This window comes from Chinchilla lanigera, unplaced genomic scaffold, assembly GCF_000276665.1.
Source record: "Chinchilla lanigera isolate Chin_1 unplaced genomic scaffold, ChiLan1.0 scaffold00078, whole genome shotgun sequence".
NCBI classification, from domain to species: domain Eukaryota; kingdom Metazoa; phylum Chordata; class Mammalia; order Rodentia; family Chinchillidae; genus Chinchilla; species Chinchilla lanigera.
Window position 1 is genome coordinate 4986442 of NW_004955479.1, and position 23524 is coordinate 5009965.

Below are 23524 nucleotides of genomic sequence, written 5' to 3' on the forward strand. Positions count from 1 at the left end.
GGCAATAACATAAATCTGGATGAATATAGTTATTCACTTCGCTGTCTTTAGTCTAATACCCTTAGAGTGTTTTTCCAGCACACAGATTAACTCAGACCAGATCACCCCTTCTTCTTCCTTACAGGTGCCTTTATATTAGCCTGAAATCTAAAAGAAGCACAAGTTTAGTTCAACACAGTCCCGAAAATTTTACAATTAAGCTCTAGATTTAATCCTCAGCTATCTCTTCCCTGCATACACAGGCGATAAGGAATTTTTTATAGTTATCATTAAGGCTTTCTCGGGGCTGGGGATTTAGCTCAGCAGCACAGCGCCTGCCTGGCAAGTGCAAGGTCATGAGTTCGATTCCCGGTGCCAGAAAAAAACAAAAATGAACAAACAAAAACAAACATAAAGGCTTTCTCAATTATTATCTCCCCCTGGCAAAGATGTTATCCATATACTTTTCAAATATGTGAGCAATCCATGTGTAGGATTCCATTTTCAGGTCGGTTTCCTGGCACGATTTCTGGGACCAATTACTGCTTCTACTTAGTTCCAGCAGGAACTTCTTGGTACACTCAAACTGCCTACTTTGAGAAGTATTTAATAAAAAGTCTGTTTATAAAGAAGAGAATATGACTTAAGAAAATCAACAAGAAGCAAAGGCATCTTATAAGCTTAAGGAGGAAAAAGGATGATTTCCAGAATACAAAGTTGTAGTGTCAGAGATGACCACACAACTAGTTCTGTGGTCCCAGGCTGAGAAACACTGCCATTGATAACCAATCAAGAAACATAAAAGGAAAGCCAGGTAATAAAAATCCCGAATTTTATCTTTCTGTCAAACTTCAAATTTCCTATTCATTTCTTAGTTTTATTCCACAAATCTTTTATTCCTATGAGTAAATGCTGTAGTGAGCTGTTTACCTGTGGGTTAACGGGATTTCTTAAAATCCTTTATTTGCCCCTATCTGGCACCCCCCCACGATATACACACAAACTCACTATCTTTCCAGCCCTTCTTTCTTGGAGCTATCACACTCTCCTGAACTTTACTGTGAAAATCTGTTATTTTACATCTAGTGTAAACCCGCATGTATGTGTCAAATTGTTACCCTTTCACCACTGGTGAAAATAGTCCCTATTCTGGTTCCACCTGTAATTTGTTGTTTGGGAAGATTCCAGACTGTCTGGATTGTCTATGAAAATAACAGCCTCATAACACTTTCTTCCTGGATGTTTAGATCTTGAACAATTGCCAGGGGCTGTACTTTTGTTATGGAGAGAAAACCTGCAGATATCCTCGAAAATGTGCTGCTAAAATGTTGTGCAATATTTACATAGAACAAATATTTAGTTTCAAGTTTTTGGTCACTAAACTTGAAAGGGAAGCCTCACTAATTACTGATGAGAATTAAAAGGGGGATCATTATACGTCTTTCTATGATTATGTTGTGAGTGGAGTACCATTATGTCAATTATAGATTTGTATTTTTCATTCTTTCCTTGACTAGCTACTCTCTAGCCCTTCAGATCTACTGCCCCTTCTTTCTACTCTGCTCTTTGCCCTGAAGCTGTATGAATTATGACTTCTCCCTCTGCTTTCTCTTTGGGTTCTGCCAATGGGAAGCCCAAGTAGGAGACTGGAAGAAGGAAGACAGATGAAATTGGGTATTTGTTTTTTCTGTTTCACCACGATTGGCTGTTCCCTTGACAGCCAGTCACTGATCACAATTATCTTCTTTATCCTCTTTCTGGGGTGTCAGACTTGTCTCTTCCCAAGTTCATTTAAGACTAGAGGTGGACACAGCAAATGTGATAGCTGCCTCTGAGTTCCTGTGCTATTCCTTGAGCTTACATACTGTCCACATCTTAAAATAGGCCCTTTGGTATTTAAAACCGTCTTGAATTATGCTATTTGAGTGTGCCACCTCTTTTCTGTTAAGAGTGACTGATGGACCATTGTTCGCCATCACAGGTCCCTGGTAGATACACAGTCCAGGTTATTCCTTTGGCTTGCTGATCAAGTTTATTCTTCCTGCAGTTTCAACATTGCCCCTGGGGGGCGGGGGGCTCCTGCACCTCATGGGACAAGATTTCCACAGTTTACCTTGCTTCCTGGCATATTCATTCTTACTTCCATCTGTATTCATAGGTTTGGTTTTGTACAAGGTCTGATGTACCCAGCTTTCTAGCCTGCATTTGATCTGGGAGTGATCATGTAACTGGTAAGAAGTTTTCATAAATATATGTATGTAAATGTATGAGGTGTGAAAATAGCAGATTTTTGTGGGTTTTTATAGTTTCAGTTGTTTTATTGATATATGAACAGGGCAGAAGGTGCAAGCAGAGAATAAAAGGCAAAGATTCAAATCTGTGTACTAAAAAAACTTACACACAAAGATTTTTCAAGAGAGAATTCTATATTTTTTCCCATTCATATACTAATTATACTCCTATAATTATATTTTATTTTAAATAGATTAATTGTATTGAAAGTTGGGCCTGGTTTTTTTTGGTTACTCTGTTTTAATCATAAAGATTTAAATGTTCAAAATACTTTAATGAGGAAAATATGAAAAAATAAAATGTTCTCTTTACTTTTAGCTATTAATTTCAGTAACAATATTCCAATTCAGTTTAACACTGCCTGCCTAGCAATCAGATAACCATATAGAGATGTTTTCATATAACTTATAATACTATAAAAAAAAAAGAAAAATTTCATTTCCATATGATGTGACCTCTGTATTACTCTACTAGCAGCGGGAAAAACTTCTTATCATCAAGCAAATATTTCTGGATCCTCTAAGGACAAGGTCTCCGGACTTCTATAATTTTTGGTGCTGTGTCTACGTGATATTTACTTCTGATCTCTTCTATTTCACCATCATCAAGTATAAATGACGCCAGCACTGGAATCTGAGAGAAGTAGTTCTTAGCCAGAATATGTTTATGTTTGATTCTGTGAATAAATACACGTCCATATCCCTGCAAAGAAAAGAAAATCAAATCCTAATTAAAAGTCACAAATATATTTTGCTGGGCAAAGACTGTCATATTGCAGTGCTTTTGCTTATCAGTTCATTCAGCCCAGAATGCATTTTTTTCTCACTTTGTGTATTGTCTTTTAGGGCTCAATTCCTATGATGCTTCAACCCGGAAGCCTTCTCCCAACCCATCTCAATCAAAACCACTGGTAGTTACCAATCTGATACATATTCATTCTTAATTCCATCTGTATTCATAGTTTTGGTTTTGTACAGGGTAGGATGTACCCAGCTTCCCAGCCTGCATTTGAGCTGGGGGTGATCAAGTAACTGGTAAGAAGTTTCCATAAATATATGTATATATGAGGTGTGATCAGAAAATATGTTGTATGTTTACATAAAAAAACTTGAAAATTTTATTGTAACAAAAAACACTTGCCATTAAGTCCCCTCAAAATATCTTCACTACTCTGACACACTTATTCTGTCATGCTTGCTACTTTCTGAAGCTGTACTCAAGGTCCACTTTCATGTCTGATTGTACTACTGTTGCTGCCTTAACATCCCAAGTCAATGAAAACTGTTTACCTTTCATGTCATTTTGATCTGGGAAGAGCCAGGAGACGCACAGTGCAAGACCTATGAACTAAGGGGGAGGAAGACACACTATAATGCCTGCTGTTTTGTTGGATGGCAATTGGCAGCAGAATTACATATTTTTTAGCACACTTTGTAAAGATATTTATGAAAAAGAACTTCCAGAACTACTTTAGAAAGCAGCCAGAATGATGGGATGGTTAAGCACGGGCTCCACGAGAGAGGGAAGTAGTTTGAGGGGTATTAATGGCAATGTGTTTTTTACCATAATGATTTTTCTTAATTTAACACACAACATATTTTAATAGCATACACACACACACACACACACTTAGATAAAGTTTACAGGATAGCTTTTCAAAGATCAAGGTTCTAATAGTGAAAAGACACCTATCAACCATCTGTAGCATTTTTGCATATGTGGGACATAGATATAATGGAAGCGGTGAAGTTACTGACTCCATATTTTTAGCTAATCTTCTAAAAACTTGATGAAGCGAAGAGGGCAGGGTGTAATGCCCTGCAGGTTGTGAAAGCTGGGTCAGGACTGCTAACTTTTTGTCTGTGGTCGTTTCTACCTTGCCCAGTGTGCACACTATAAGAGATCGGTCTCCCACACTGAGTTCACAGAGCAGACATCTTCTTCAATGACTTTTTATAACTTGTGAGATTCCAGGAAGTCAAGATTATTGTAGGTTTCCAGTATATTTTACTTCATGGGAAAGCAACTATCTTTGTGTACTAAGGAAATTCTGGAAATACTTTAATTTGCTGTCTAACATATTATTTAACTGGACTGCATATTAATATTTAAAAAGTACACCAGGCCAAGACCATAAACAATGCAAAATTTTTTAGTTAGTTTGGTTGTTTCTTTGCTCCATTTACAGAAATTCAGAGAGATTGGCATCTTGAAGTTAGAAATGCCTGTGAACAGACATTTAATTTGATACTGCAATAATTTGACTAAATGCACAAAGGGAGTTGTACAGACTAATTGGAGAAGCTCTAGAATATCAGCTTTGGGAATGAACTTCAATCTCATTGAGTCCTAGATGAAATGATATTGCTGGAACTGGCTTGGCTTCCAGTGATTAAATATTTATGAGGCAGCTTAGTTTACTAAGTATAACATTTAACACAGCTTCAATTTTTTTGCTGTCCTTTTTCAATCCCTAGAGTGAAATTTCTTTTAGCTTGGCTTCTTAAAACTCTAAAAAAATTACTGAAAAAGAGCTAAAAATTTAACTAGTTTCTTCTCTTTATATCTCCTTCTCCAAAAATATTAAAAATATGTAACACTAGGCAGGGAATACTACTATTCAAAATAACTACTACATAATGTCATTTCTTTATTTTCCTGGCATCGTGCATGGAATTGAAGGCGCAGCAACTTAATCAATTGAACGCAGAGAACTAATATCAGTCCTTGGGATCCTAAGCACGCTTAAAATAAATGGAGTTCTCTACAAATTCTTCAGAGACCCTTCAATTTTGTTCATCAAAATGTTTTACAGATTGTGTCTTGTAAGTTACTGAAATTAAATGGCATTTAATTTTCTCAGTGCTTTCTCCACGCCTACTTAGCTGGAAGCAAATGAAAAATGATGCCTCATCAGTGTGATTGCCACGGAGCACACAAAATTATGAAAAAGATTCATTTGACAACTGAGTGATTTTAGGTAGACTCATGAGGATTAATCAAAGTAGCACAGATTTCGGATCCCAAATGCCTATCAGGCGGAAATGTTCATTGATTATTCAAAAAATACATATTAACCTTCTCCTTCATGGTAGCCGCTATTGGACATATCAGAACTATAGATGCAAAGAAGTGAAGCAGGTCCTTGGCTTGAGGGAACACGCTGTGGAATTAACAGGCTTGAACTTGCTATTTGTAGAAGTGTGGTGTCCCACTTAGATACTTAAGACATTCATATCTCTTAACCTTTCACATGTCTTCTCTCCCTTTTCATTTCAATCTCTGCAATACATACTCGCCACAGATTTTGTTACTGTTAACCCATAAATTCTATCTCTTAATCCAGTGGATGCATTTAGATCACTTACGGAATGCATTTACAAAGGTAATCTAGCTACACCTAATAATTCCAGTGACTAAGTTAACTTCCCAAATAGAGTTCAACTTCCTACCTTTTCAATACTTTCTAGCTTGAGATGAGCAGCTGCTTCATCTTTGGTGAGGAGAATGCAGTTCCAAGGGGACCACTCCACGGACTTATCCCATCTGACCATGACCAGGTCATTGAGGTCGGTCCAGGCACTGAGTGCAGACTGCGGTGCCCAGATGTTCTCTATTAGGTATTGAATGTCTTGGAGCTGCAGGCAAAATAAGTTTGAAAGTAATTTTCTTTTATTCTAAATTAAAATGTTTTAAAATTATATTACTTGAGAAAATAATTAAATTATATTGACTACATTCATGAACATCATTCATAAGGTTTAAGTGCATACAGTAGCCCTTATATTTTATCAAACTTTTTATTTTTTTCGTACTGGGAATCAAACTCAGGACCTTGTGCTTGCTAGGCAGGGGCTTGTGTCACTGAGCTATATCCCCGGCCCTCAAGCTTCTGCCCATTTTGCCCTCACTACATTATTACTCTCACATCGTGACTCCATCCTTAACCTCCAGTGAGCTGAACATATTCCTTCTGGTGTGCTAATTACTTATGTCTTAGTAATACCTTAATAAATATATGGCACCAAATGCTTTTTAAAAAAATCATTATTTAAAAAAATCAACTATTCTCACGACCATGATAAGGTCTTTTTATAGCTATTTACTGCCATTTTACAAATGAAGAATCTGAGATTTAATAAAGACGAAATAAATCACTTAATGTTAACTATAAGATTTTGCTGTTCTAATGAACAGAAGATATGGAAGTGAAATAGGCATTTCAACTTTTAAAAAAACTTAAAAATTGCATTAACAAAAACAGATCAAATCCAAGACCTCAAACAGACTAAGGCAAGTGCTGTATCACTGCGCTACACTCCAAGGCATCTTGGAATTACTTTCTATCATGAGTTTTTTGTATGTAAATTTAGAATGTAAGAAAGGATCACACTTGACAAAGTATAAACATTGAAAACAGAATTATTATTTTTAAAAAGTTTGTGTAAGAAAGCAGGAATGTTTTCCATAAAATCAGTAGATAAAATCTAAATTCACCAAACTTTAAAAGAAAAAAAACTAGCCACTGTAACCTACTACAGTGCTCATAAATGAATAATTCAACATAAACTCAACTAACACAATTTAGTTTTTACTTAATGTAAGAAAATACAGTATTATAGCACCTGCTGTGCAAAAGAGTCTATAGTCTATATTAAAGTGTAATGTTTCATGTATTTTCACTTATATTCAAAGTGTGTATCTTCTTCATACTCTGTTGTAAATTGCATCAATTGTAATAATAATTTTAAGAATGTTACAAAGAGTATGAGATATTTATTTGCATGTAAATATCAAATGTGAACCTGACCAGTATAGTTAGTAACAAACCGGCTCTATAGTGCAGAAAGCATTATAGTTGAAATTGCTGCAATAATGAGAAATAGTACTGCTCATTCGGTAGTATCTGTATGGGTTTCAGGTAAACCAGCTGACTACTCAAACACTCAAAATCTCTGGGTATGAGAGCTTTTACTTCTTTTTTTGACACAAGCTCTCACTATGTTGTTCAAGCTGGCCTTGAACTTGCTGTATAGCCTGGGCCAGCCTCAAACTCATGACACACTCCTGCCTCAGCCTCCTGAATGCTGGGATTAGAGGCACGTGTCACCACACCCACCTTGACTTTTACTTTTTATACACTTTAGATTTCATCTTTTTACTGTACATTCCATCATGTTCAAATTCAGTATGATTTTACCATTGCTCATAAGCTTTCCTATTTCATGAGAAAGTTCAAATATTTAAATTATGCCTGACAATAATATTACTGAAATATATATTATTCAAAATTATATCAATTACTATGGAGAAAGCTATTGGGTACTCATATTTGTCTGCTTATTTAGGACATTAGAAAAGCAAGGTAAGAGGGCCAAAATCCAACACAGGCACACGATCAGAGACTAATCTTATCTGAAAGGCAAAAACTTTCCTGGGATGCTTTCATTTGGTATATGTGATAATTAGTTTCATGTTAACTTGAGTGGGCTAAGGGTTTCCAGGTATTTAACCAAATGACATTCGGGGTGTTTTTCTAAAAGTATCCTTGGATTAGACTAACATTTAAATTGGTGAGTCCGGATTACCCTCCACACATGGGTAGGCTTCATCTAACTGGGGAAGTGTGGAATACAATAGAAGCTTGACTCTCCCCTCAAGGAAGGATGAACTCTGAAGCCTAACGTGCTGTGACTTAAGACATCTGTCCTTCCTCTCTCGACAAAGCCTGCTGGTCTCCAGGTAGACCTAGGCACTGGCTTTGCAGATCTAGGAGTTGTTGGGCTCCAAAATCATGCATGCCAATTCCTCATGATAAATCTCTTTCTCACAGACATAAAACCTCAGGATAATCAGCCCTAAAGCAGTACTGAATATTGAAGTGGTGAGCTATTTTAAAGCCTCAATCTACAATTCTCACAAAGGACATATTCATCTGTTATACTAACAATTCTTGAAGAAAAGCACTTAAAAATTTAAACTATAACATAAATCATCTTTATTAATAAAGTGCTTATTCCTGTGAAAGATATGTAATCATTTCTGATTTATAGTTTTCAAACTGTGGGTTGTTATATCTTGAATGATACCAAGTTCTTCAAAGGAAAATTAGAATGAGTAGATTTGGATTGAATAGAAAATATCAGAGGGCATCTATACTAATAAAGGTAAACATTATTTTGGGAAAATTTTGTTTCTGAAGCAATACTAGACTGCCTAGGTTTGAATCCCAGTGACGGTACTTACTAGTGTAAATTTGGGAATGTCAGTTAACCTCTCAGAGCTTAACTTTCTTCATCTGCAGAATGAAAATAGTTCCCATTTTCATAGGATTACTGTGTTAGATGAATCAACACATAAAATGTGTAGAGCCATATAAATACTGTTTGTTGGTTATTGTTATCAATAATCTTATCATTCATGCCTATGCTAAATTTTGATAAAAGCACATATTACAATATAGATCATATCAAAATATTTGAAAGCTATTGATTTGAGACTTTTTTAACAAAGCATATTATATTTGGAAACTATTTTTTAAACACCTAAAGCTTTTTATTCATAGTATTGCCTATTTTGCATTTAATATTAAATTCAATTTAGTTTATTTTAATTAATATCTTCAATTACAGAAAATTTGACCTATTTGATAGTCTGTGAACACAGATATCATTATTGAGATCAACAGTTCTTTATGGGGTGCTTTTATCAATAAATTGTTTACATGGAGAGCAAGTCTACTTTCCCAAAATAGCCTCTGGTAATCATATTGTGGTGGGGAGATGTAAGCACATCGCATGTACTACCATTTTTCTTTCCTTCTGGATGAACATAGAATAAATAATACCAGGAGACTGAACACCTGTCCCAAATGATAATATACACACAATAGCATAAGAAAAGATTACCCTCTTCTATAAGGAACATACATGTGCTTTACTGGTTTTGCTATGTTAATGTTTCTACTAAGAAATACCCATGGAGTAATATGATATTCCACTAAAGAATGTTTTAAAAATCTTACCCTTATCTTTTTCTAAAAGAAGCGAAATTTGTGATTGGATGTTATTCGTGCCCATAGTTTCAGCTCAGGGAACATAAAGAAAAAGGACTGAAACTGGGCCCACCCCCATCTCCTCTTCCCCTGTGAGGCGGTCAGGTACCAGACCACTCCTCAGTGCCCGTTCCTCCCTCGGGGAAAATTTCAAACTTCTTTTATATTTTAACATTGGACAGAAGTCTTGTCAAGTTTGAGGCAGAAGACAAACCAGTGGAAATGACATTCTATTGTTCTTTAGTATCTAGAAGATACTTCAAAAGGAACTGCAGAACTGTTATCCATCTATAAGAGCCAAGAAAGGACTGGCAGAAAGTTTAGGGTGGCACCTTTGGTCTCGGTGACACCATGACATCATCTTTATTTTCAGTTATGAGGCTCCCTAGTCTACACCTCGGACTCCTCGCATAGCAATAGAAATAGAACTTCAGCTCCCATACACAGCTGCCCACTCTCAGGATTTATCTCAACAATCCTATAAACCACCTGTATCTACCATGCCTCTATTTCTTAGGACTTCTACTTGAGCCAAACAGGTCGTTCACTACTTCTCCACTTCTGGTTGTAGCTGCAGCTTCCCACTCACCTAACTGTTCATATTCCTCTCTCCCTTCCTGTCTCCAGCTCTTTCATGGTGTCCTGTGGAACTCCTCTCACTGACCAGCCTCCGCATAAATCCTCGACACCCACTCTCAATAACCCCCGCTCCCCTCCTCCTTCAGCCCCCTTTCTCAGAATCCCTGCCCGCTTTTCTCATCATGCAACTTCCTCCCATCTGAACTCTACCACTGAGACGTCTCAGTATGAATATAGCGTTCAGTCTCCTGCAGCTTGTATGATTTATCACTGAGGCAACAATTCCCCGTCCTCATCGGAATTATCAGCTTATTGTTCCATTTATGTTTTTGCATTGATTAGCATTTTCCTGGTTGTAGCTTCCTTTTTACAGCCTATATTACACATTCTGCCCTTTCTGTTGCAATCTTACCAGTACCCTAACATTCCTTTGCTTCTTGTGTTTTTCTTGTAAAACACGTAACTACTGATTTCAATGCTCCATATTCTTCCTATACATGCTTTGCTAAAGAAAATCTTGCAGTTAACCAGACTGGTACCATGTAAAGTCATGTCACTCATCTTAACTGTCATTCTTACAGAGTTCATATAAAATGTGCCCCCAAAACCTCATGTTCAGAGGGGGGGCAGGGGGGCGGGGGGTAGGTCACAGGAGGTACGACTTGAAAGGCTCCATGCTCATCCCTGGCTCCTCTCCATCTGCTTCCTGACCACGCCCCATGAACAGCTCTCCTCCGCCTGCTGCTCCGCCTGCTGCTCCGCCTTGCTCTTTGTGCCTTGGACCCAGCCAAGTACTGACTGAAAGCCTGAGCCAGAATGAGCTTTTCCTCCTTTAAACTGTGGGTGCCGGGCTTGTCTGAGTGACAGGGAAGTGTCTCACCCAGTCAGCAAAGGTCCTGGCTGTGCATCTTAACTCAGTTTTGCTTCGGTTTTTCACAGTTCTTCCTCCCCTATCTGCAATGACTGGAATTTCACTATAAATATTCTACACATTCCATAATTCTCTCCTTCATAGCATCTCTCAACAAATGGAAATAGACCATCAGGAGGCAAACTATAGAGTATGGAATATATCCGCCTTTATTTCGATAGAGGGGGTATCCTCATCTTAACAAAGGCCAATCCACACACCATGCTTTAGATCATATCCTCTTGTATTCTTTGTTCATGTCATTTAAATAAAGTATAAAGACACTATCCTGTCCTGCAATCAATAATTTAATGTTCATATAATTTCTCTGTGAGTAGATCTTATTGATATTCCCATTTCACAGGCAGGTAGACTGAAGTGCATATGACTTTAGCACATCACATGTCCACAGAGAGAACTGTTATGCTGCAGAGCTAGAATGTGCTATGCTGGCTCCAATGAGCTGCCTGTGAGCTTCAGTCTCTTCCTTCCTACTGGTTTGTTGGTTGGTTGTTTCTAACAGCGTTAAATGTGTTCTGTCTCCCCAGTCTAAAGCTCAGATTCCCACACTGTATGTCCCCTCCACTGCAGCAGAGCAGCGTCACTTCTGCCTTGTCTCCATGCCCACCATTCCCTCGGCCTGTGATGCTTGTGTATAAAGGGCACCAGGTTAACTCTTCCTCACTCTTTTGTCTCATCTTTAGGTCGTATCCTCAAGGAAGTCTTTGCTGGCCCCCAAAATATAGTAGTATCATTTTTAATACCTTATAGTCCTCGGCACTTCCTCCTCTAGCACTGTTATTGTCATTACAGAAATTTATAATAATTTTAATGTCTGTCTTCTAGACTATAAGGTCTGACTCACTAGTGCATACCCAGAACTCAGCATAGTATTTAAATACCAAGAAAATGCCTCCACGTAGAAGTCAGGAATGCAATCATGGTCCACATTAGGAAATGAAAAGTAGCATTTCTGATACTAGCATATGTTCAGCTCCACTGCACCTTATGTCACCTTATCTCCTTCAAAGACAGACTTTAGTCATGGCACCCCTTGTTGATCATACCTGCATCAAGAAAGCAATTTGAGCACCGTCATCATAATTGGCTTCTGAAGCGTAGAGCCGCTGAAGTAAACATTTATATTTCAAAAATGACTCTCGTCGCTGCGCCTCATTCTCAAGGCTAACACACTGACGACACTTGAATATATGGCGTGCAGTAGACGTAACAGCAAATTCTGTAGAAGGCAGGTACAGTTGGCAACTGCGGCAAAAGTAAATCTTCTTGTAAAACTTCAGTGGGTCTTGAGGGACCTAAATGACAGAAAGAAAAAAGTGAAGGAATAAAAGAGAAGAGGGGAGGGAGGGCGGGGAGGGATAAAAAGTCAGGCAAAATACTACACAGAAGCACTGATGACTGAAAATTTTATTGTCCCATGTCTTATAATTTTTGGTAGTAAAACAGTGTGTACATTTAAAACAATAAATTCCTCTGGGTTAAAGAGTGATCTAGACATGGAATCAAAGAACTAGAAGGTAACATTTATGGTTCTTATTCTGAGTTTTACCTATGAAGCTTATCTTGAACAATTTTTTTATCTTCCTGCCTCCCACAAATTAGACTAGACAAATGTATCAGTAGACTTCATGAAAACCAGGTAATACACCTCTCGCTACTGCATGGATAGAGTCATCATGAAAGCATGAAAAGACATTCTCTACCTATTTGAAAAAGAGAAGAAAATTTATTCCTATTATGAGTATGATAGCAGAGAGCACTGATTAAACCAACCTGCACAACTTAACTACATAAGAATCCTCTAGACAACACTGAGTGCCTTCTCTGGCTCCCTTCCAGAAAGAAGTGGCAGGGTAAGGGTATGTCTTCAAATTCTCCTACTAGGTAAACTTGAAATGTACAAATGAGTCACATCCTTTAAAATTCAGTGACAGATTTTTGTTCCAGCATGTAGTTTGAGATTTAAAAGAGTACGTCCCCAAAAATAGAAGGATCAAATCCATAGATTTGTTCTAGATATTACAAAAAATTAAATGTCTTCTTTTCATTGATATTTCACAAATGCATGAGCTCAACATTTTGTTTTTATGTAAACAGAAAAGTAATCTTAAATTTGATAGAAAACATATGGGTTATAGTTTGAATTTGCTTAATGAATTAAAGAATTATTTGGGATACTCTATTTGATCATTTTATGTAAAATTACATTTTCTTTAAATAACAACATAACTGCCGGGTGTGGTGGTGCACGCCTGTAATCCCAGCACTCAGGAAGCAGAGGCAGGAGGATCGTTGTGAGTTCCAGACCAGCCTGGGCTACAAAGTGAGCTCAAGGCTGGCCTGAACTGCATAATGAGACCCTGTCTCAAAAAGACAAAAAAGCAAACAAAAAGAAATAACAACATAACTAACTTTGACAAATGAGAAGTTTCCTTTTGGCAATTTCCAACTAAAACTTATCTCATCTTAAACCAAAACAATTTGCTTTGTTTGATAAAAATCTTAATAAAATGTTATAAACTTCCTTTCTTTATAGAGCATACAAAACATAACTTGACCAACTATTAATGAGTGAGAGTATCTTTGTGATGGTATGCCAGAGTATGTTTGTAGCAACATGGTATAGAATTGATGACTGCGTATCTGCTGCTCTTTGTTATCAGCTGTTATTGACCACATTTCCATTGTTCCTGTCTCTAAGAGCTCTCACATTGTTGCAATTTTTCTTTCTATCCTGTTTGAAATGAAAAGTAAAATCCAATTTTGCCATTCTACTTTGTACTCCAGCAGCTTCAAATATCACCCAAATGATAAGTACTCCTGACAGGGCAAGAGAGACTCCATTTTCTGTTTTTAACTCCATTTTAAGAGAAGCCACTTAAAGTTCACTTACGTGGTAGTTGACCTCACTCTTCACTCCTTCCACTTGGTTAGTTATCAACCCACTCAGAGGAGAGCAGAGTCATAAAATGGGAACAGAACAAACAGGACAAATTGGGAAGTAGGCTGATCATACATATATTAGTTTGGTTGAACTTATCCCAAAGCTTAGTGATGTTCTCTTTTTTATTCTTCTTTCTCCATGTTCTTCATTTTGAATACTTTCTGTTGCTGTCTTCTAGTTCAGCAAGCTTTTCTTCTACATCTAATCTGCTCTTAATTTAATCTGATGTGCTCTTCATCTCATATGTTACAGTTTTCTGCTCTAGTTTTAAAAATATATTCTAGGGCCAGGAATATAGCTCAGCAGTACAAGTGCCTGCCTGGCAAGCACAAGGTCCTGAGTTTGATTCCTGGTATCAAAAAATAAAAAAAAATAAAAATAAAAATATATTCCATACTTTAATTTTTGAACATAATACTAGTTTCAGTAACTGATAAATGTGCTGGGCTTGCTAATTCTAACTCTGGGGTCAGTTTGAGGCCACTTGTGAGTACTCCTTTAGGTACTTATTTTGGATCACATTTTATTTGTATGTGTAACAATTTCCTGTTGGATGTTATTACTGTAATTCTTACTGTGCTGAATTGTGGATTTTTTATTTGTATACATAGTCATAAACATTTCACAGAGACACAGTTGAATTACTTGTAAACAGTTTGCTTTTTTAATCTTGCTTAAGGTTTTTAAAGAAAGAATAAAGCAGCTCTCAAGTTAGGGAAAACTATTCTCCAATACCGAGTCAATCCCTTTCTGGTGCCTACTTCACACTCCGAACTATGAGGTTTTCTCTCTGGGGAACTGGTACTGTGAAATCATCTCCATGTGATGCTTAAAACTGATACCTGAAGATATTCCTTTCCTGCCCTTAAGCGGTTTCCTCATATTCGTGCACGGTCAGAACTCAGCTGAATACCTGAAAGAGGTACTGCAGTTCTCCAAGATTCTTTCTCTGTGCAATCTTCTCATTTCTATTATGCTGTAAAAACACTAGCTGCATTGGTCTCAAGGACCAACAGGAAGCCTGGTTTTTCTCTTCAACTCTAGGAATTCTCCAGTCTTAGCCTGTTCTCTTTCCTTATGCTGTACTGTCAAGAGTCTTTCAAGGTACTGAGAGGGGACAATTACAGGCTTGCTCCATTTGTTCCTGCCTTTCAGGGATCACTGTCTTCTGTGTCTCACAAACCATTGTTTGTCCTTCAGGTAGCGTGGCTAACTCCAAGTTAAGAGTTCTTGGTCAGAGTGGAAGAAAGTAACCAATTATATTTGACAAAGGGGCCAAGACAATTCAGGGAAGAATAATCTTTGCATAAAATTATATATTAATCTTCAAAATAAAAAGAATTATACCAGAATAATGTGTGAAACAAAACCAAAAATATTTCATTAATCTTTTGTAAATTATAAAAATAACAGAATGAACTGTAGGCCTAATTATAAAATGTAAAATGACAAATTTCTTGGATGAAATGTAGGATAAAATTTTTGTGCCTGAGGCTAGGTAGATTTCTTAAATACAAAATTAAAACTACGATCTTTCTAGAAAATAAATTTGGCTTCTTCAAAATCGAAAACTTCTACCCTGTTAAAAATACTATTAATAAGCTGGGCATGGTGGCACATGCCTGTAATCCCAGCACTAGGGAGGCTGAGGCAAGAGGATCGTTGACAGTTTGAGAGCAGCCTGGGCTACAAACTAAGCTCAAGGCCAGCCTGAACTGCATAGTGAGACCCTGTCTCAAAAAGACAAAAAAAAAAAAAAAATACTATTAATAGAATGAAGACAAGCCATAAACTGAAAGAAAGCATTTTCATATCATATTTCTGATAAAGGACTTACACACAAGAAGGGATTGGGAAGAAAAGAAGAATCAAGATATATCATGTACAAGTACAAACTTCTTATGATGAATGTTATCATCATGCATATCTAGAATGTACCAATAAAATTGATAAAATTTTAGAATCTACGTGCAGAACTTTTAAGATTCTCAAAATTTTATAATGACAAAATAAGCCAACCAACAAATTGGATAGTAGAAAAAGGTAGGTGAAAAACTTCATCAAAAATATACATGGCAAAAATGTACATGAAGAGATGCTCAATATTACTAATTGGAGAAATACACAGTAAATATAATAGGACCCCACTACACACTGTGTAAGAATTTCCAAAGTTAAAAACTGATAATGCCAAGTACTTACAAGGACACAAAACAGTTGGCACTCTCTTAGATTGCAGGTAATGATGCAATCTGGTACTGCTAGTTTGAAAAATCAGTTTAGCAGTCTCTTATAAATGGAAATATACATTTATTATTGCATCAGAAATACAGTTTCTTATGTATTTAATCCCAATCAGTTCACCCAAAACTCATAACAAATGTATATTGTAACTTTATTCATGAAAGCCTCAAATTTTAAACACTCAAACTTCTAAACATGCAACTGTGAAAGAATAAAAATAAATTTCTTGCACAGTCCAGATAATAAAAAGGTTGCTAAGTTATAACAAACTACTGACACAGTAAAAGTCAATGGTGAGTCTTAAATGCAACCTGCTGAGTGAAAGAAGTCATTCCCAAAGCCTACCTATATTACTCTATTTATATGACAGCACATTAGCAGTTCTCTACTCTCTGGGACAAAATACCTGACACCTTTGGCTTAAAAGAAGAGGATGCTTATTTTGGCTCATGGTTTCAGAAGCTTCAGTTCATGGTAATCTGGCTCAAGGCAGAAGTGGCAAGATGGAAAGGTGCAGTGGAGGAAAGCGACTCCACCCAAGAAAGCTGGACGCAGAGAGAAAGAGAAGAGGAGGAGCCAGGAACAGGAGCACGGCCTTCCTGGTCACATACCCAGTGACCTATGCTTTTCGGCTGGGCCTCATCTCCTCCTGGGAATTTAGCTGTGAACTCACCAGTAGCGTAATCCACTGACGAAGGTAGTTCCCTCATTATCCTGCCACCTTCCCAAAGCCCCAGCTCTGAACACATGAGACCTTGGCAGACATTTTAGATTTAAAGCATGACAGATATCCTTGAACAGATACAACTACAGAAGCGAAGTGCAAATCAGTGTTTGTGAAAAGCAGAGGTCAGGGAAAGGACTGGCTTCGAAGTGGAAACATAAGTAAATTCTAAGGTCACTGGACTATTTTTGTCTTGATTGTGCTGTTGTCATTTGTCAAAACTCACCAAAAAAGAGGGGATTTTAGCAAAGGTAAATTTAAAAAGCGATTAGGATGCTATAACATTATGCAAAAGCACAGCATGTGAAATTCACTCTTACACTACTGCAAATGTATATAAACTGAATACATCTATAGAGAAGGGCTAGAAGTTCACTTAGACAGATGAAGCACTGGCTAAAATAAAATACAGTGGGTAACTTTTCACTTGGGATTTTGTTATCTACAACTTAGTATGCTTTTGACAATGCAATGAAGTTTTCAAAATCAATTAAAAAATATATAAAAATTTAACATTTTTTAAAGGTTAGTGGATTTTGTTTTGTCAAAAAGCCAAGGAGTTTTAGTCAGCTTCTTCAATTATAACTCTAAAAATAACTGTTGAAATAAAGAAAAACATATAATTCTTTAGAAATCTTCTCCCCCTTTCAGATTTACTAAAAGTATTTTCAAAAGTTTTGCACAGTCGGAAAGCAATGAGTTATTCAGTTAAACAAATACAGGCATGTAAGATTGATCAAACAATTGAATATTAACTGTTCCTTTCATTAAAGCAATAGAAATCAGTAGTACAACTATCTCAGCTCTCCTGTGTATACATATTTTCCCTTCTTTCTTTGTTTTCTCTTTTCCCTCATCCCAGTTGTTCTTTTCTTTTGAGCAGTTTCTTTCCCTTTCACAATATCTAATGTACCTTTTAGATTTTCTTTACTCTTTCAGGTTCTTATACTAGTGAGACAATATGGTATTTACACATGTTTATTCTTTTATCTTTAAAATTAAAAAAAGCAATGAGGACTTATCTTGGCTTTAGAGAGCAAAATCCCCCAAAAGCCTAAGCAAGTTGGAGAAGGTACTTTAATTCAAATACAAATTACACGTGGATTTCTCTCAGAATATCTACGTGGGTCTGTTCACCAATAATTATGACCATAAGTAGAACAAAGAAGAGAAATGAAGGGCAATGCACAACCTTGGAGGTGAACATTTTAACTTTCTCTGAGGACTAATGAAGTGATAAACGTGAGAACTGAGCATTTAAAAATCTAAGTAAGAGTTTGCTAGGTAAGGAGGAGGATGGCATTTCAGGTGGAAACAGAAGTATACACATAGGCATGGGAGTGTGCCAGGTCACAATGCACTCTCTTAGCATAGGATGAACTGGGAAGTTGGTTCCGGTGTCAGGAAAGAATTCAAGCATAGCAAAAGACATAGAAGTTAAACGAGTACTTAGTCAACATAATAATTATCCAAAGCAGATTTTACAAGTAAGACAGTTTTCCATGTAGATTCCAAGTAAAATGTTAAAGCAAAACTTAAAGATATTTCAGTTTAATATATTACATCCTAGGGTTCCTAGGAAAAAAGAATATAGGAGCAAAAGTAGCGTACCTTAAGGTATCTAGCAGCCTCCGGGTTAAATAGAGGTGTTTTGATATAATGAAAAAAGAGCGTTGCGATTCTTTTTCTGAGTCCTTCAAGGTTCTCAGGTTTGACCCCTCTCATCATAAGATCAACTTCTCTGTCAATCAACTCTAGGATTTCCTGGGTCAGTTCACACTCATGCTCCTATACAAAGCACAAAAGTGTTTAAAATAAAATTTTAAAAATCATTAAGTTCATTTTTGAAATTACCACCCAAACAGACCAGAAGCTACATTCCAAGAGAAATGAAACAGTTCCAACAGGGATATAAATTGGTAGAAATAATTTGGAGACAATAGCATTATCTAATAATAATTAATATGCATAACCTATGACCCAGAAATTCCACTTGTGTGTGTGTTAGACAAGTGTGCAGGTACAGCTATTTTCACAGTAGCCAAACGTTGAAACAACCAATTAAAAATGATCAAATGAATGATAACCTATAAATAAATTATATGTTATTCATTCAGTAGAATATTATCTAAGGCATACAAATGAATGAACTAGCCAGATGTAGTGGAGCACATCAGTAATTTCAGCACTCTGGGAAGCTGAGGCAAGAGGATTGGAAGACTGAACCCAGCCTGGGCAATTTATAGTAGGACTCTGTTTTCAAAAACAAAAATTAGCCAAAGCTGTTGGCACACACCTGTAATCCCAGTACTTGGGAGGCTAAAGCAGGAAGATCACTGGAAGTTTGAAGCCAGTCTGAGCTACATAGTGAGCTGAAGGCCAGCCTGAACTATATAATGAGACCCTGTCTCAAAAAATAAAAAAGTAAAAGGGGCTGATAATGTACCTCAATGCAGAGTTCCTGAGTTCAATCCCCAATTCCACGTAAAAAGAACTATAGCTACAGGGGCTGGGGATTTAGCTCAGCGGCAAAGCGCCTGCCTGGCAAGCACAAGGTCTTGAGTTCGGTTCCCGGTACCAGAGAAAAACCAAAAAAAAAAAAAGAACTATAGCTACATACTAATAACATGTTTAAATATTACACAGTAATTATGGAAAAAAAATTAGTAAGGCAGACAACAACACAGCACTATAATTTCACTAAACACAATTTAAAAGTAAATAATACTAAACTATATTATCTAGAGATTTTTACAGAAGTAATAACACTATGGAGGAAAATTAATGAAGTGACTCCCATGAGAGTTAGCAGGGTCATTACCTCTCCCAGGTGAGAAAGGCTTTGCCAAAGTGGGAGAGGGGCACACAGCAAATGTTCTCACTGACCGGTTCAGTATTTGCTGAGCTGTATATTTTGTGTGTGTTTATTGTAGTTCCTAACACTTTTAATAAAGATTAAAAATGAGCATGTTTGACTAAGAAAGCAGCCAGTATAAGTTAAGGGATTAAGGCAGTACGGGTATTTATTTACTAGTAGTAAAACACAATCCCTCTGACTTCCCAAAGAAGTAGATGGTGCACGGTTGATGGGAGTTAGACGGTAGCAATGATGACAGAATAAGGCTCTGCCACACTCTTTAGTACTTGGTAAAGTTAGCACAAGTCTGCCTCTCTGCTCCCTCGCCTTGGAGGAATTTTAGAAAGATGTGGCAATTTTAATGTTTCCTTTAAAGTTGAAGATCCAATTTAGTTGCTCCAAAATGAGACCTAGACAGCATTCCTATTTATTCTCCTATCATTCCCCCCTTGTTCTCAAGGGGTTTCTAATGTGTACCCAGGTTAAACATGCACTAGTCTAACTGTCATCAGAATATTATTTACAGAGAGCATCCTCCTTAGGAGGCACAGTGAATAATTTTATACATAGTGAAACTGATTTGCAGAAATATTAAATAATTTATTTAAGGTTATATAGACATAAATGCATGGAGTCAGAATTTGAGTCATACTTAAATATCTTAAACCTCTATCAAAATAATTATATAAGTGTATATTTAAATACTGTAGATTATTTATGTGCATGGATTATCTTTTGGGTCCATCCTTTGCTTTTTAAATTATCTAGCTGTTTGTCATATTTATGTCTGCACTCCCTTCTGACCAAGCTGGGTTTTTTGTTGCCCTCTACATACAATACGCTCATTTCCTAGCTCTGGCCCTATTGTTTCTTCCTCTCTAACAGCTTCGTGTGTCAAGGTTGGTCACAACAAAACACCTGTGAAAAAGTAGTCCAGAATAAAAGCCATCAGGGCCTCTGTTCTCAGGACAGGCAGAAATGCAAAATATCTGTGAAAACTTGTCTCCCAATTAGAACTGTTTACCCAGCTATTTAATTTGTCTTAAGAGATTTGCAGCTGGCCGTGAGTGGTACATATCTGTAATCTCAGTACTTGGAAGGCTGAGGCAAAAGGATTGCTGCGAGTTCAAAGCCAGCCTTGACTACACAGTAAATTCAAGGCCAGCCTGAACTACATAGCAAGACCTTGTCTCAAAATAAAGAAATTTACATGTTTAGTCTTGTTTTTCTCAACAGAATGAGAGCTCTTTGTAGTTAAGGGGCAAAGAATACATAGGGTATATCTGAAATTCATGCTTGTATAATTCTCAGGCTTATCATCTTGTACCTTACTTAGACCATCCTAAATTTGGCTTTTTCCCCCCAAGTTATTTTAGTGAGCCACTGATTATCACTAGGATGTCTGTACTATTGTATGCCCTAGCAATTTGGGTCATACTGATGATCAAGATGGCCACACAGTTATCTCATCCATTGCTCATGTAAAAACTTTAGTCAGTACAAATGCTCCTTTCAAAACTGATATATCTATCAAAAATTGAACAGAGCAGCTGTCAAGTGTCTTATTATCTTCAAGAACTCAAAAGAACAATTCAGAAACCAAGTATCTTTAGTTGAATTGCTCATTTAATTAATTTACATTGACAATAACATGTGTCTGCCATTACCTTCCATTTGAGCTATAAAAACCAAGGACATTGTTATGGTTTATATCTGGGTGGCCCCCAAGGCCTCAAGCACTCATAGGTGGGGCTTTGGGAAGGTGATTGGGTCATGGACTGGATCAGCCCACTGATGGGTTTATAGCTGGGTGTGATGTTGGGAGGAGAGGTCTGGTGAGAACAGGTGGGTCACCAGGGGCACGGCCTGGAGATAGATGGATGTATATATCCCTCTTCCTCCCTTGATTGTTGCAGCTTCCTGCCTGCCTTGCCATGAGCTCTTTCTCTTCTGCATGCTGCCTTGCCTGGAGCCAGCCAACTACGGACTGAAATTCATACAAACTGTGAGCCGAAATAAACCTCTCCTCCGTTAACTTGTGGGTGATGGGCATTTTGTCCCAGCAATGAGAAAGTAACTAAGACATGCACCACTGGTTCCAGTGAAACTGGAGTTTTCTCTTGTATGAGTATTAAAAACATACACAATGCATCAAATGCTGAAGTGTGCTTCCCAGATCATCCCCACACCTCGAAGGAGGCAGGACAACTCTCCACTGAGCCTTCTCTGGGGATGCACACCGCGGAAAAGAGCCATCTTAGTGAAGGAAATTGCCTCATCAAAGGCCGTGCTTTTTTTCTCTGAGCATCCTGAATCAAATGACTAATCAATGTGCAGGAATAAAGGTTCAGGACCCTATGAGAGTTAGGAGTAGGTGGGAACAGAAAATAAATGGAGAGCTGGCCCGGTTCAGCTCATAATCTATACACTGGATTCACTGAGACAACAAGTGCTCATTTCTCTGGTCCTTTGATAAGTAATTGGAATAGAATACTTGTAGTTGGCACAGACTCTGCACTCTTGATTTCTTGACCTCTGGGTTAAAAGCTAACATTGATGCAAAGGACCATGTGGAAGGCTTTGAAGCCACCCAGCCCTAAGAACAAAGGAGATGGATACAGAAATGGCTCAACCTGCTACTTGGAGAATTTTTGTTACCTTCCCTAAAACTCTTGGAGGATGAAGTTTAGGGGTTCTAGTTTCTGGAGAGAAAAATGTTTCTAAGGGAGGACACAGCAAGAGTCCTTTTATACTTCCGTTCTCTGGGCCACAAGACCTGGAGGGAACTGACCCTGACCTTCCAACAGTTGAGGCTGTTATTATCCAGTGGGGTGGGAAGAATGTACTCAGATACTGGCTTTTCTTGATTACCTGAGTTTTACAATGGAAGTCCAGTAACCCCAGCCTGAGAGGAGCAGTGACCTACACAGTGCTAAAGGTACAGGTCATTCCTAAATGGTAGGTCATCCAGATCAGTAGAGGTGCTAGTTGAGGGTGAAGGAAATCTAAAATAGACGGCAGAAGAAACAGGAGTATTTTCTGTGACTTTAAAGTCAATGACTACAGTTGGAGCTGTAGTTTTTGTCATTAACCTTGCTCCTAAAATTTTCTCCACGAAAAAGAGCCTATCCAAATCAGAGAAAATGCTCCCAAAAACTTGTGGATCACTTGAAGTAGATGGATCCAAGAAGCAGTATGTGTAGTGTATACTATATCCAAACTGGAAGCTCCTATTCTCCTGTCAGCTCTCAATGAGTTCCTTTCTGAGGACCACTAAGGAAGAGAGATGCTTTTCCAAAGTTACACTTCTTCTCCAAGGTCAGCTCACATCCAATAAAAGCTCCATGTGGGAGCCTTCTCCATCCCTTGCCTCAACTCAGGACAACTTTCAAGGGCGCCCTGCCCCGCTGCGGAGTTTCCGTGAGACTGGCTGAAGTCATTGCTGACACTCCACTGTAACTGAATTTCTCCATCTCGTTATTGTCCTGCCTCACAGGAGTTACCCCGAGAGCACTCTGCAGTGAAATTCCTGAACAGAAACCCCCACTTCAGTTTGTTTCCTTAGGGAACTTGACCTGTGTCTGATATCCATTAATTATTCAAAGCAGGATTAAAGATATAGAAAATCAAAAATGGATGCAAAAAACAAATACAAACAGTTTTAAAGCTGCTAAACATATTTCTTCATTAAAAAATATCCAAAATGCACATAATGTAGATAATTATTGCTGTCTTACTGAAATAACTATTAATGTCATGCTGTATATCTGCATATATTTGCATACATTGCATAAAGATATATCTACATATTTAAATATTCATTATTCTGTGTTTACATTTTATTGTTTTTCATCATATTATTATGAATTTTTCAGGTGAATATGAATTCATAAGCTTACTTTTTCCCAAACAAAACAATA

At 37.4% G+C, this 23524-nt stretch overlaps 1 protein-coding gene across 1 annotated transcript in view; it reads right to left on the minus strand.

Moving 5' to 3' along the window:
• Positions 1–2276: 2276 nt before the first annotated feature.
• Positions 2277–23524, minus strand: part of Iqub (IQ motif and ubiquitin domain containing) — a 71083-nt gene continuing 49835 nt past the window's right edge. Inside the window, exons 10-13 of the mRNA XM_005402325.2 lie at positions 18359–18535; positions 11882–12130; positions 5724–5909; positions 2277–2973 (exon numbers count right to left, since the gene is read on the minus strand). Coding sequence (XP_005402382.1) covers positions 2791–2973; positions 5724–5909; positions 11882–12130; positions 18359–18535 — 795 coding nt within the window. The 3' untranslated portion in view covers positions 2277–2790. The remainder of the gene's footprint in view (positions 2974–5723; positions 5910–11881; positions 12131–18358; positions 18536–23524) is intronic.